Raw genomic sequence first — 12,555 nt, 5'->3', positions numbered from 1 at the left:
CCAATTGTCTTCCATGCAAACCAAGCTCATCCAAATGCCTTTCTGTATAAAAAGTTCTCAGTAATGCTTGTGTCTAGGAATGCATGATGTAGTGAGTACCTTATTGCCTTGGCCTTTACTTGGACTGGAATGGTGGCAAGGATGCGGTTTGTATCGCCTGCCCCATTGTCGTCACTGTTTTCATTTGATATTTCCACAAAGTTGCTGAGCACAGACTGTTTTTCATTTTATCTTAAATTCCTTCTGTCGCATGCTTATCTTTGCCTTTTACATGTGGCACACTCGGATGTGTTTGTGTACAGACCTCGTGTTTCATTTTCTTTTGGCAAAACTTGCCCTTGTTTCAGTCAACTCAAACGAAGTTGCTTTTCCCGGAGAAAGTTTAATTGTGAAGAGTCTTATTTATTTTTTATTTTTTTAAAGCATTGCTCCATGGTGTGTTCACCTTGACAAAATACCGAGTTTGGTGAAAGCCCTGACTGCTCTGGTAAAGTCCTTAGGTCTGTTTTTCTTTCTGGTTTTGCTGTGATAATGAGGTTTTTCACTAACATTTTTTATTTTTTTGCAAAACTCACTTTTAGCATGTCCTTTTCATTGTGATGTTTACTGAAGGCTTTGCATGCCCCTTGACATTCTTTGAACACCAAAATGCAGATGTAGCAAGATCGTAGCCTTTGTGTTGATGAACTGCCTTACATTTTTAAACTTGGGTCTTCCAGTGGTTCTGCTGAGTTTCAACATTTGCAACAGATCTACTTTTTCCACAAGTTTTTTTAATGATGGCTCTCATGTTTGTGACGTCCAACTCATCCAGGTAATCTGCATCCGACGGTGCAGTGATACGGGTGTTGAGAAACAGCAATACCATGTTGGGCTTCACTACCATCTATCTTTATGGAAGGCCAATTCAGGGCTTTATTGCGGTGTGCTCTAGCAATAGCGGAAGCATTCATCAAATGTTCCTCGAAGATCCTCTTTGCTTCACAGTATCCTTCATCTGGGTCCAGTGCCTTCTGAACTCTTTGGGGTTTCCTTATGTGTATTAAGTAGAGACAATCCTCACTGCGTCATGTTGGGGTGACATCATCAAGGGTTTGTATTGCAACAGATCTCCTTTGAAGGCAGTAATGTTATGTGGTGCAAAATGAAAAGACCTTGTTGCTTAACCAAGAACGTGGTCATTTCATTTCGACCTTGCAGGAAGGAAACAAACTACAGTAATCCCTCGTTTATCGCGGTTAATGGGGACCAAAACCACCCGCGATAAATGAAAATCCGCAAAGTAGCGACCAATTAACATTAAAAAAAATGCCCACGTGGGCCTTTGCACTTGAGCAAAGCGCGCGTGCGCGCGCGCACACACACACACACACACAGGCCAGCGATCCCGCCGAGTGCAGGAGACGTGTGTATGATTAGTCAATTAAGGTTGTTTAGACAATTGAGGATGGACAGTCCTGCTTTTGTTCTTATAAGTCTCTCTCCCTTTCTCCCCTCCCCCACACACACAGGCCAGCGATCCAGCTTGTGCATCAGATGTGTTTATGATTAGTCAATTAAGAAAATTAAGGATGAAAGAGACCTGCTTTTGTTCTTATAAGTCTCTCTCTCTCTCTTTCTCTCAGCAACACACATACACTCACCTGCGTGCCCATGCGTGCACGCACACACACGTGCCCCACGTGGACCTTTTGCGCTTGAGCAGAGTGGCACACACTAGCACGCATAGTAAACAACACTTAGACACAGATTTTTGAGATCCAAAAAAAAAAAAAAAAATTATGAATGAAAAAATCCGCGATGCACCGAAGCCGCGATAAATGAACCGCGAAATAGCTAGGGTTCACTGTATCTACATATTGTGGAGATTAAACTGGTTGTTGTTGCTGTACCTGTACCTGCACGAATGCCCGTGTCTGTGTTGGAGTTTTGCTTTGCTTATCGAAAATGTTCAGATGTCTGCAAATATTTTGATCTTCTGACGCCAAATAAGGTAAACCTTTTCCTCCTTTGGGCAGTGTTTACTTTTAATTGTTAATGAAATATTTCTACTCTTTTCTAGAAAGAAGTTTGACTTTTTTCCAGATAAAATAACTTATTTTATTGTAGGCAAAGTGTCTGTTCTGCTCGACAGATCTGTCTTACGTCAATAAGTGTGCTTCATCAATGCTGAGACATAGCAATGACGAGTTGGCAGACACTTCTGCTGTGAGTACCCCAGGTATGATGAAATTAAATTTCATTATGAATTTTACTTTTGCTCCTCAATAAAAATGTATGAATGAATTCATTTTTTATGTGGTCTTTCATATGGTTGAACACTTTGGTACACAAAATCCCATTCATAAGTTAAACATTCATTCATTCGTTCATCTTCCGAACCGCATTATCCTCACTAGGGTCGCCGGGGGTGCTGGAGCCTATCCCAGCTGTCTTCGGGCAGTAGGCGGGGGACACCCCGAATTGGTTGCCAGCCAATCGCAGGGCACGCAGAGACGAACAACCATGCACGCCCACACCCACACCTAGGGACAATTTAGAGTGACCAATCAGCCTGTCACGCATGTTTTTGGAATGTGGGAGGAAACCGGAGTACCCGGAGAAAACCCACGCAGGCCCGGGGAGAACATGCAAACTCCATACAGGGAGGCCGGAGCTGAAATTGAACCCGGTACCTCTGCACTGTGACGTCGACGTGCTAACCACTGGACTACCGGGCCGCCCTGTTAAACATTTTAACTATGAATAGTTTGAGAGACAAATATGCAATGTGTTTTAGTTTTTTTTATATTTCTCTTTTTCACAATTTTTGCTGCTGTAAATTGTGAATTTCTCCATTGTGAGACAAAGGTTTTCTTCTTCTTTTAGGTGCCAACTCATTTGAGCAAATTTGGAACCCTTTTCATCAACAAAATCATTTAATCAATGGAGCAAATGAAATTATACAAAGATGAAATCATATTTCAAGTAAAAAACTAGCAGTTGAATAAAATTGAAATATTATTTCACAGGCTATTTGGGGATTGACAGCATGCACATTTCTCCTTTTTTCTAGATTTTGTTTACCTGCAATTATTTTTCATGTACAGCAGAGGTCACTGTTGATTGACAACACAGTATCAATACAGTGTCAACAGTGCGTCATGTTGTATAGCCTCAATAGGTTCCTGAATTGTTGTTGCTGTGGCTGGTTTTGCCTCCTGTCTTTTTAACTCTACCAACTCTGCTTTCTATTCCAATAATGCTGTCTTAGCTGCTTTAAGCCTTTCTTCCCATTGGACACATTCTACTGCTGCTACATTGGCCTTCTCTTCAATTGCGGCCGCTTTGAGCACACCTTTCTGTTCAAGTGTCTCAACACATCGCTTAGCTTCTTTCAACATTGCTTCTGTTGTAGATACTGCTGTTAAAGCTTTGCTTTAGCTGTTTGAAGCCAACTTTCCCATTATTTTACCTCTGCTTTGATGATAGATCCCTGTTCTATTATTGCTGCATTTGTTTCCATTGCCACAGCTTTAAGCTTAGCTTTTGGCTCCTGTGTTGCAGCTTTAGCTTCCATTGTTACAAATTTAGCTTCCATTGCTGCTAATTTAACTTCCTTTTTGCTCATTACCCTTTTTAAGCTCCTATATGATTACATTGATGAACAGCCAGAGCTTGCTGTTGACCATTTATACCTTTTAGAAGATGTCTCTGATACGCTGTCAAAATGTGTGATGTTCTCGTCGGCTTCACTAGCTTCTTTTGTACATCTACGAACAGCTTTCATCCACTCATTAATTTGTGCAATAAAGTCCTTGACCCGTTCAGCTTTTGGTTCAAACCAAACCTGTTGATCTGTGTTTGTGCCTGCCATCTGACATGAGTTGTTGTTACACCTCTATAACGGGGATATTCAGCTTCTGAAATTTCATCAAACTCTGTTTCGATGGTCAACATATCTTTTGACGAGATCCACATTAGAATCTGTGTCCATTAATTCAAGCATTTCACCCTTCCTTTTAATTAGTTCACTTAAGTGACCTCAATTCTTGTGTATTTTGTAGTTCCTGTTACAAAATAGATTGCCTGCGCTCTTCTAAAGGGGTGTCCTCTTTAAGTTCCAGTTCTTGGGGTTCCATTACAGCTGTGTGTTTTGAATCCATTTGTTAATCCTCCACTGTAGCTGTATCGTTTTTCTGTCTTTATCTTGTGAGTTGAAAGCCTTGGTAGCCTTTGCCAGTTCCACAGTAAACAAATGTCTCTCCAAGGTTCAAATCATTTTGTTCACCGAGTGTTTCAATTCCAATGAGTTGATCAGGATAAGGTTCTGTTACTATTTGTGCAGTTTGCTGCTTATCCTGATTTATGCACAGCTTCTGTATTTTATCCAGGTTGTCAGTCATCCGTTAATGCTTTTTAAGACTGCTGTAGTCACTAACAAATACCGTATTTTCACGACTATAAGGCGCCATTAAAAGTCTTAAATTTTCTCCAAAATGGACAGGACGCCTTATAATGCGGAGCGTCTAGTGTATGCGCCGAGTTCCAAAGCCTGACTGAGAGCACTTCTGGCCGACACGCTGTTTATATAGAGAAAAGGCGGAGTGAGTGACGACAGGCATGCGGAAGTCCGCCAAAGAGTGAAGGGTGGGCGTGTAAGAGGACGCTAAAGGCACGTCCCTACCAGGTATCAGTCGCCAATGAGTAAAGGGTGGGCGTGTAAGAGGACGCTAAAGGCATGTCCCTAGCAGGTACCAGTCGCCAATGAGTGATGGGTGGGCGTGTAAGAGGATGCTAAAGGCACGCCCCTCGCAGGTACCAGTCGCCAATGAGTGAAGGGTGGGCGTGTAAGAGGACGCTAAAGGCACGTCCCTAGCAGGTACCAGTCGCCAATGAGTGAAGGGTGGGCGTGTAAGAGGACGCTAAAGGCACGCCCCTAGCAGGTACCAGTCGCGTGAGTACATTGTAAAATGGCGAAATAAAGTACAACCGAACTCAGTTTTGCTTCCGTTGCCTTTTTAAAAACGTGTTTTTAGCGTGCGAGCATGTATGCCGTATGTTTAAGCTGGCGTATGTTTTACCATGCCTGGCTGCGCCCAATGATACAGTGCGTTTTGTGCATGTGTCAAACACAGAAATAGCACCCGTTACTGAGACTGCGCCCAACAATACGGTGCGCCGAATGGTCGTGAAAATACGGTAATAAAGATACAGTACGACACGACGGCAGCTCAACACTGCCTGACTGAGCCTTTTTTTCCCCCACAATGCCCAAGTGAAAGCATCTTATTGAACACTATATGTAATTACATAAAGAAAGCACAACAATGTCATAACGGACACAAAAAGTGACATAGTTCCTAGCTTTTGACACATAAACACGTCTTCCAACATACACAAAATGGCTGGATACAAAAATACTGCAGGTGCGACTGACAGTTTAGTTCACTCGCCTGACTTCCAGGCAGTGGAGTGATGGTGTGAATGTATGTCTTAATGGTTGTTTGTCTAAATGTACCCTGTGATTGACTTGTGACCAGTTCAGGGTATAATCTATGACCCGGAACAGGACATGCACGATAGAAAATATATGGCTGGACAAACAAAAGGTGCTATCTTCAAAGTTGTGTATCAGATGCAGATCTAAGTCCCTGGAAATAAAAAGCATTCAGTCTACAGCAAAAACAAATATGTTTTCCCTGTTCTAATACTTTAGTCAGAGAGTACGACACTCCGGGGTAACTCACTGTGCCAAAGAACTTCTCTTCTGTGGCTAATGTCATTTTGAATGCTACTCACTCTCAGCTTTCTTCCAAAGACAATGATTTTTCCTCGTGTCTGTTCTTTCCTAAACCTCCACTCCACTAGATTTTGTCCATTCTCTCCTGGAAGCGTCATGTTGCGTCGCGCTACAGTTGGGTTGGCGGCACCTGCATTTTGAGAGAAAGACACATCATGCCAACGCTTGTCAGATTATGATGTATAAACCCATGAGTTACAACTGCACAATGTATTGGAGTTTGGTTACAAGAGCTGTATAAAAAAATCTGGGAGCTCATGCATGCTGAGAAGAATGACACCCCATGGCCACAGGGACTGCCGCCATCGCAGAGACCCCAGGCCCGGATTGACCGGAGTAGACCCTACACATGGTGCAGAGCCGCCCGGCCCGTGTGAGAAGGTCAGCCTCACCTCCCAGCGTGGAGGCCCCCCCATGAAGAAACAAGGGAGCTAAAAGTAAAAAAATAACAGAACAAAACAAAAAAGCAACAAAGCTAAAAGACAGCAATAAAAGGGGGTAAAAATGAAATGTCAGTGAGATTAGTTTAAAAAAATAGGCCTAAATTAAAAGAGTAAAAGAAATAATTTAAAAGCCAAACTAAAAAGGTGTGTCTTGAGCCTGCTCTTAAAAATACAGTACAAATTGAACTAAAACAGCCAGAGCCAGGAGTGCTTACCACTTATTGGTCAAAGAAGAAACATTAAAATTCGATACATATACTGCAGGGCACACTGGTTGGTTTTGTTTCTTTTTGTGAATTTCTGATAGTGAGAATTTTTATTCTAACAGGGACACCTGGAAGTATGAAATGAACAATATTATTCACTCGTTGAATTGGTGTGATCGACCATGAGAATTTGAATTGACAGACATTTCATTTTCAATATTCTTGTGAATTTATGTGGATCCATTTTTAGCTTTACTTGCATCAATTGTAGAGCAAATAATAAAAATAACTAAAAGGAAAGAAAAATCAAGAAGGGTACAACTGCATCGATGAGGTTTGGGATCACATTAAAATAATTGTCACATGAGGAACAGAATTTGGACCCAGAAGTAAGCCTGAGCTACAGTGAAGACAGGCCGGCGAGTGTAAAAGTATATATTTGGGGAGGAGGCACCCTCAGCCAGTAGGTGGCGCTAACACTACGATGAATTTTTTTTTTTGAGATTTCTTCAGTCCTGCATTCTCCTCAAACGTCATTTTGAGGTGATAAAATGATGTACGTCAAGTCACAGCAGCTTTTATAGTGATGGCAATTTTGTCAAAAAATCCCCTGGCTTCTTTTTTCTCTTCTTTTTTGTTTAAACGTTTGTAATGTGTATGTATTGGTAGCACGTTCGTTTTGTTTTCTGTTTGCTGAGAATTGTATTCTGACTTGTTCAATAAAGATTAAAAAAAAAAGATGAATGTTAAAGTAAAATGGCGGACTTCCTGTTAAGTTTAGCATCCGGCTCCAAGAGACTTTTTTTTGAAGGTTTTAGACGATTAAATACACCAAATTTTTGAAGATCAAGATGAAATGTACAACTGCTGCTACTTTGTTAAAAAAAGGAGCATTTTTTTCAAAATATTGCACAATAAACTAATAAAATATTGAGGATTTTTGCCTCAAAATTATCGTTGTTTTCTTTGGACGAATTTTGCATTTAAAGGCCTAAACACTCTTCCCATCAAATATGAAGTAGATCTAGTTATCTCGTGAGGAGAAAAACATAAAAAAAAAATAAAACATTTATTTCCAGTAGCCAGTAGGTCGGCGAGTTAAAATAAGATCATAGATGTCTTCAGGCTGAGACTCATCCAATTAAGTGAAATTTAGATAGAATCAGCTGCGTCAAGTTACAGCAGCATTTATTCTGACGATGAATCATCAGAACTTTGTGGCACTGTAATGGCTACGCCCTTGCTTGAACCAAGTGATGACTTGACTTGCTTGAAATTGTGTGGTGCTTTGACTTGACTTGCTTGATTTTTTTTTTTCCACAGTGACTAGGGACTTGCTTGAGACTTGAAGGATACGAATATATATGTGACTGACAATACTGCAAACTCTGCAGTCGGTACAGTGTATATGCTGCTTCTGTTGTGCACATCTTGTCCTTCAAGAGGGCAGAGCGGCACACTCGTGCATACAACGCACACAGATTTGATGATGAAAAAAACTGAGCAATCATAACTAATTAACACATATTAGATTCTGCTTAAGTAGCTGCTGTGTATGAATATTCATTATTTAAAGGTTTATACTGCAACACAGATGCCATTAAGGAAGCACAAAGACATTAGTCATGATGCCTTGGCATGAAGCCAGCAGAGACAAAACTATTTTGTGTAACAGTAGTATATGTTTGGTTAAATACACAGTGTGTGTAACTATTGTATGTTTAAACCAGAATGTCAATAAGCATCTTTAAAAAACACGTTGACTCTTTGGGAAGAACTGTTTGCCATCTGCCAAACTGCACACCGCACGCTCAGGGACGACTGAATAGTACAGCACAAATATGACATTCTGGTACAGTGTTGTAGAATGGGAGACTTTTTACGAGTTGGAGAACAAAGACGTATTGGTATCGGTTCCTCAGTGAAAACTCCAAACACTAGGCAGTAAACCGCCAAGAGATTGAGATGAAGTTTACCCCAGTAAATTTCATCTGAGAAGCATTTTATTGTGTGTTGCCCGTGCCCCACACTTGAACACTTTCAATGTAAATCATAAGGCAGCCATTGAACAGTAACAGTAGGACTTCTCTTTCACAATTTGTGGTGTAATGTTCTCTTACCTGCCAGGATATGAGGCTCTGTCTGATAATGTGTATCCATCCCATTGGCATAGATGACCCTGAGAGAATGGTCGTTACCCACTTGGTAGCTGTTTCGAAGCTGGTCTATGGGGGGAAGGTAGAGGAAGGGACATGTGATTACCATAAAGAGGACTTACAATGTATATTTCTTAATAAATCAAAAATAATTAATTGTTAAGGTTCTGGGAAAAAGGGCGACAGAAGCATGATAAGCAGATGAACAAAGAGGAGAGAAAACATTTCAATTAATTTCCACTGCCTTAGATGAACCTGCTAATGGAGCACAGAGCAGGTATTAACATCCTGCTGCCCCTTTTAATTAGGTTTCCCTTGACCTCACAGCACTAATGGCCACTAGTGTGTGTGTGTGCGCGCGCGCGCACGTGTGTGTGCGTGTGTGTGCGCGCGAGTGTGTGTGTGTGTGTGTGTGTGTGGTGTGTGTGTGTGTGTGCACGGAACTGAGCAGAACTAATGAATGAACAAAAGGGTAGATTCCATCAACCTCCAAATAATTTCTGTCTCTAACAACAACAACAAAAATACTTGTAATGATGCCAGATTAAAAACAACATTCAATTCTTTCCCCATTCAGAGAGAGCTGTGGTGGAAGTAGACGTCATTCGAGGGGCTGGTTGGGTATTAAGACGAGGGATTGAACAGATGGTGGTGGGTTATGCAAAGAGGGAGGAAATGGCTGGGGCGAATGCTGATTTCCAAAAGAGAGAGGAGCACAGGATGACATATACAAAAGCATCAGGAGGTGCACACAGGTGGACTCTTTTGAATGGAGATGCCGAAACCTGAGAGAGATTGGACACTGTTCGGTGGTGACAAGAGAGTCTGTGGCCAGACAGCATTCAGATGATCGTGTTCAAGATGATCATGGTGGGTGGGGGGGGGGAAGGAAGGCTGAAGTTAGGATCAAATGATGGAAGTTAACAAAGCAGAAATGTTGTGAGGAATTTAAGGGGTTAAGAAAAGCTCTGCGCTGTCTTAACAAACTGGCGAATGATTGAGTGGAGACAGTAATGGTGATTTGGGAGGCTGGTAGGAATTTAAATGGTATCTTTCTGGGGCAGACGTTAGAAGATGAAAACACCGAATGAGGATATTCAGGAAAGAAATAGAAAGCGAGGTTGGTGAAAAAGAGAGGCGGTGAGAAGTGAAGAGTTCAGACAGGAGTACAAGATGAGGCCAGGCGAGGTGACGAGGAATGTGGCAAAGCTCAACACAAAGTCCAGCATAAGTTGTATTAGAGGTTGGACTCCAAGGTGTTTTGTTTGTTGTTCAGGCAAGCGTGGAAAAGGACTCGTGCTGGCAAGGAGTTGTACCGTTCAAGAAGTGGAGACTTGTGAGCAACAAAAAGGTAGTATTAAATATTTTAAATTCATGTCTACAAAGAGCACCACATGGTGGAGCAGTGGAATATCAGGAGAAGGATGCCGGCAAGTAGGAGGTAAGAGGGGAGACCTACGAGGAGATTTATGGATATGATGAGGAAAGACTTGGAGAGAGCTAGATTTACGGTCCAAAAATGCAGAGGACAAGCAGAGATGGAAGAGTAAGAGTCGTCGGGGTGACCCCCAGAATGGGATAAAGTCAAAAGGAAAGAGCAAACTCCTTCAAGAGTCACTGCAATATTTTTGTCCCAAGGGATATTGTTATCTTTACAGATTACAAGTGAAAGTCAATATAAATGAAATATTTATTCCTAAAATCCTATCTTTACCTGATAATATTTTGCTGAAAGCTCTTTTTCGTATTATTGTCCACAATTAATTGAATTATATTGCCTGAAAGGCAAAACCGTCTGATCTGTTATTATTTACAAAGCTCATAGGACACCCGGTGGGACTTTGTCGACTGGCTGCATCCTCACCCTGTGTGAGATGAAATCATGAATAATGTGGATATACAGTATATCTCGGTGCGGAAGAACACTACACTAGTCGATGGTGTTGAATAACTTATTACATTCCAGTCAATACTGCTCTGCCGTGTTGGTCTCACACTCGATGGTGCACAGACGATGTGAGCTAAAACAAATCACTGCTGGCCTCACATCACCCTGGTTCAACTGGCTCATTAGTTCATATTGAAAAAAAAGCTTCCTTGTTCAAGCACAACTTGATATGATGTGAAATGATGGCGGATTAACTATCCATCTTTTTTTTCCCCCCTGAGATAAGTTTTCAAAGAACTAACCACACGATTGAGGGAGAATTTCAGGTGCCGTCATTAAAACCAAGCTGTGTAAAAATCTTCATTGATCAATTTACTGTATGATGAAATGATATTTTAATTGCTTCTCTCTTTTTTGAGAGTAGCCTGTAGTATATACATTGGTTTGGTTTGTGTTTCTGTGTCATCAAGAGTTAAAAATGTTCATTGAAATGAACATTTACACTGAAAACTTTACTTGTGGGTGGCTTACTACATGAACACGTCACTGCAGCCTGAAGCATTTGCAATTGCCATATTATCAAACACCTCGATTGGCTGACAACTGGTTCAGGGTGTCCCCCGCCTACAGCCCGAAGACAGCTGGGATAGGCTCCAGCACCCCCGCGACCCTTGTGAGCATAACGCGGATCGGAAAATGGATGGATGGATGGATGGTATTGTCAAACAGACATCGAGATTATCTATTTATTAATTCGCTTATCGAACTGTTTTTGCTCAATTTTAACCATTTGCACAACTATGAGACCCAGGATTTGTGAAAATATCCATAACAATCAGGATTATGAGCGTAATGAGTTTGTGTTTGATTTCCCCAGCAAAATACGTGATTTTATATATATATACTGTATATATATATATATATATGAGGGTCATTCAATAAAATGTTTGTGCACAGATGGGGGGAAAAAAAGTATGTGACAGTGCTGGGAGACTACGTTGAAAAAAAAAAAAGGAAGCTTCTATCTGTACTATAAGTCCTCATACCAGAAAAAAAATCACATTATTTCTTGAATCGTATATAAAATTAAGTATAGCTGTGTTCTTAATTTTGCCACCCCCAAAAAAGTCACTGAGTAACTGTGTACCAATGTTTTAAGCGACAACTCCATGCCTTGAATTACTTGAATATGTTTTTTGTTGTCAATTTGGTTCACTCTCTGTAAGATTTTCCTGAAGTGACTTTTTCCATCGCTTCCAACTTATTGTGAATCATGTATTATTGTATTCTGTCATTGTCATCTGTCACTCCGAAATGAATGCCTCTATACAGATTATGAAAACCATCCATCCATTTTCCGAACCGCTTGATCCTCACTAGGGTCGCGGGGGGTGCTGGAGCCTATCCCAGCCGTCTTCAGGCAGTAGGCGGGGACACCCTGAATCAGTTGCCAGCCAATCGCAGGGCACACAGAGACGAACAACCACTCACGCCCACACTCACACCTAGGGACAATTTAGAGCGTCCAATCAGCCTGCCATGCATGTTTTTGGAATGTGGGAGGAAACCGGAGCACCCGGAGAAAACCCACGCAGGCCCGGGGAGAACATGCAAACTCCACACAGGGAACTCGGTACCTCTGCACTGTGAAGCCGACGTGCTAACCACTGGACTACCGGGCCGCCCAGATTATGAAAACAATCCTGAAAAATACTTGATTGGGGCCTCGCTAAGAATGTCCCAACACATACAAAGTTCCATAATTCAGATTCATTCTATGTAGCATACAGCATTCAGTTTCAAAATGAATACCATCGAAGATTTTAACCATAACTACAAAACCAAGCAGTCAAAATTCATCTCCTTACCCTGCACCAGAGTGTAGAATGAGTCTATCGATGACAAGTTGGTTGTTATGGAAACATCCTCGTCCCTCCCTGACGTCTCAATATCCACAGCAACAGCCCCTGATGACATGTCGCCATGGAGATTGGTAACCACGCCAGTGGGGAAGGTAACATTAGTCAAACGACCCTCGCTGTCATAACTGTAGGTACAGTGAAGAGGAAGGTGGGAGGAG

General features: G+C 41.6%; 1 protein-coding gene across 2 annotated transcripts in view; it reads right to left on the bottom strand.

Moving 5' to 3' along the window:
- Positions 1 to 12,555, bottom strand: part of LOC147200723 (teneurin-3-like) — a 213,569-nt gene that overhangs the window by 32,032 nt on the left and 168,982 nt on the right. For both annotated transcript variants that reach the window (XM_086118984.1, XM_086118985.1), the window contains 3 exons: positions 12,344 to 12,522; positions 8,552 to 8,656; positions 5,782 to 5,912 (listed from right to left, as the gene is read on the bottom strand). In XM_086118984.1, coding sequence (XP_085975110.1) covers positions 5,782 to 5,912; positions 8,552 to 8,656; positions 12,344 to 12,522 — 415 coding nt within the window. The remainder of the gene's footprint in view (positions 1 to 5,781; positions 5,913 to 8,551; positions 8,657 to 12,343; positions 12,523 to 12,555) is intronic.

The sequence above is a fragment of the Hippocampus guttulatus genome, chromosome 9, assembly GCF_054856545.1.
Source record: "Hippocampus guttulatus isolate MCC_2025c chromosome 9, RoL_Hgut_1.0, whole genome shotgun sequence".
Lineage (NCBI taxonomy): Eukaryota > Metazoa > Chordata > Actinopteri > Syngnathiformes > Syngnathidae > Hippocampus > Hippocampus guttulatus.
This window is presented reverse-complemented; position numbering and strand designations above follow the sequence as displayed.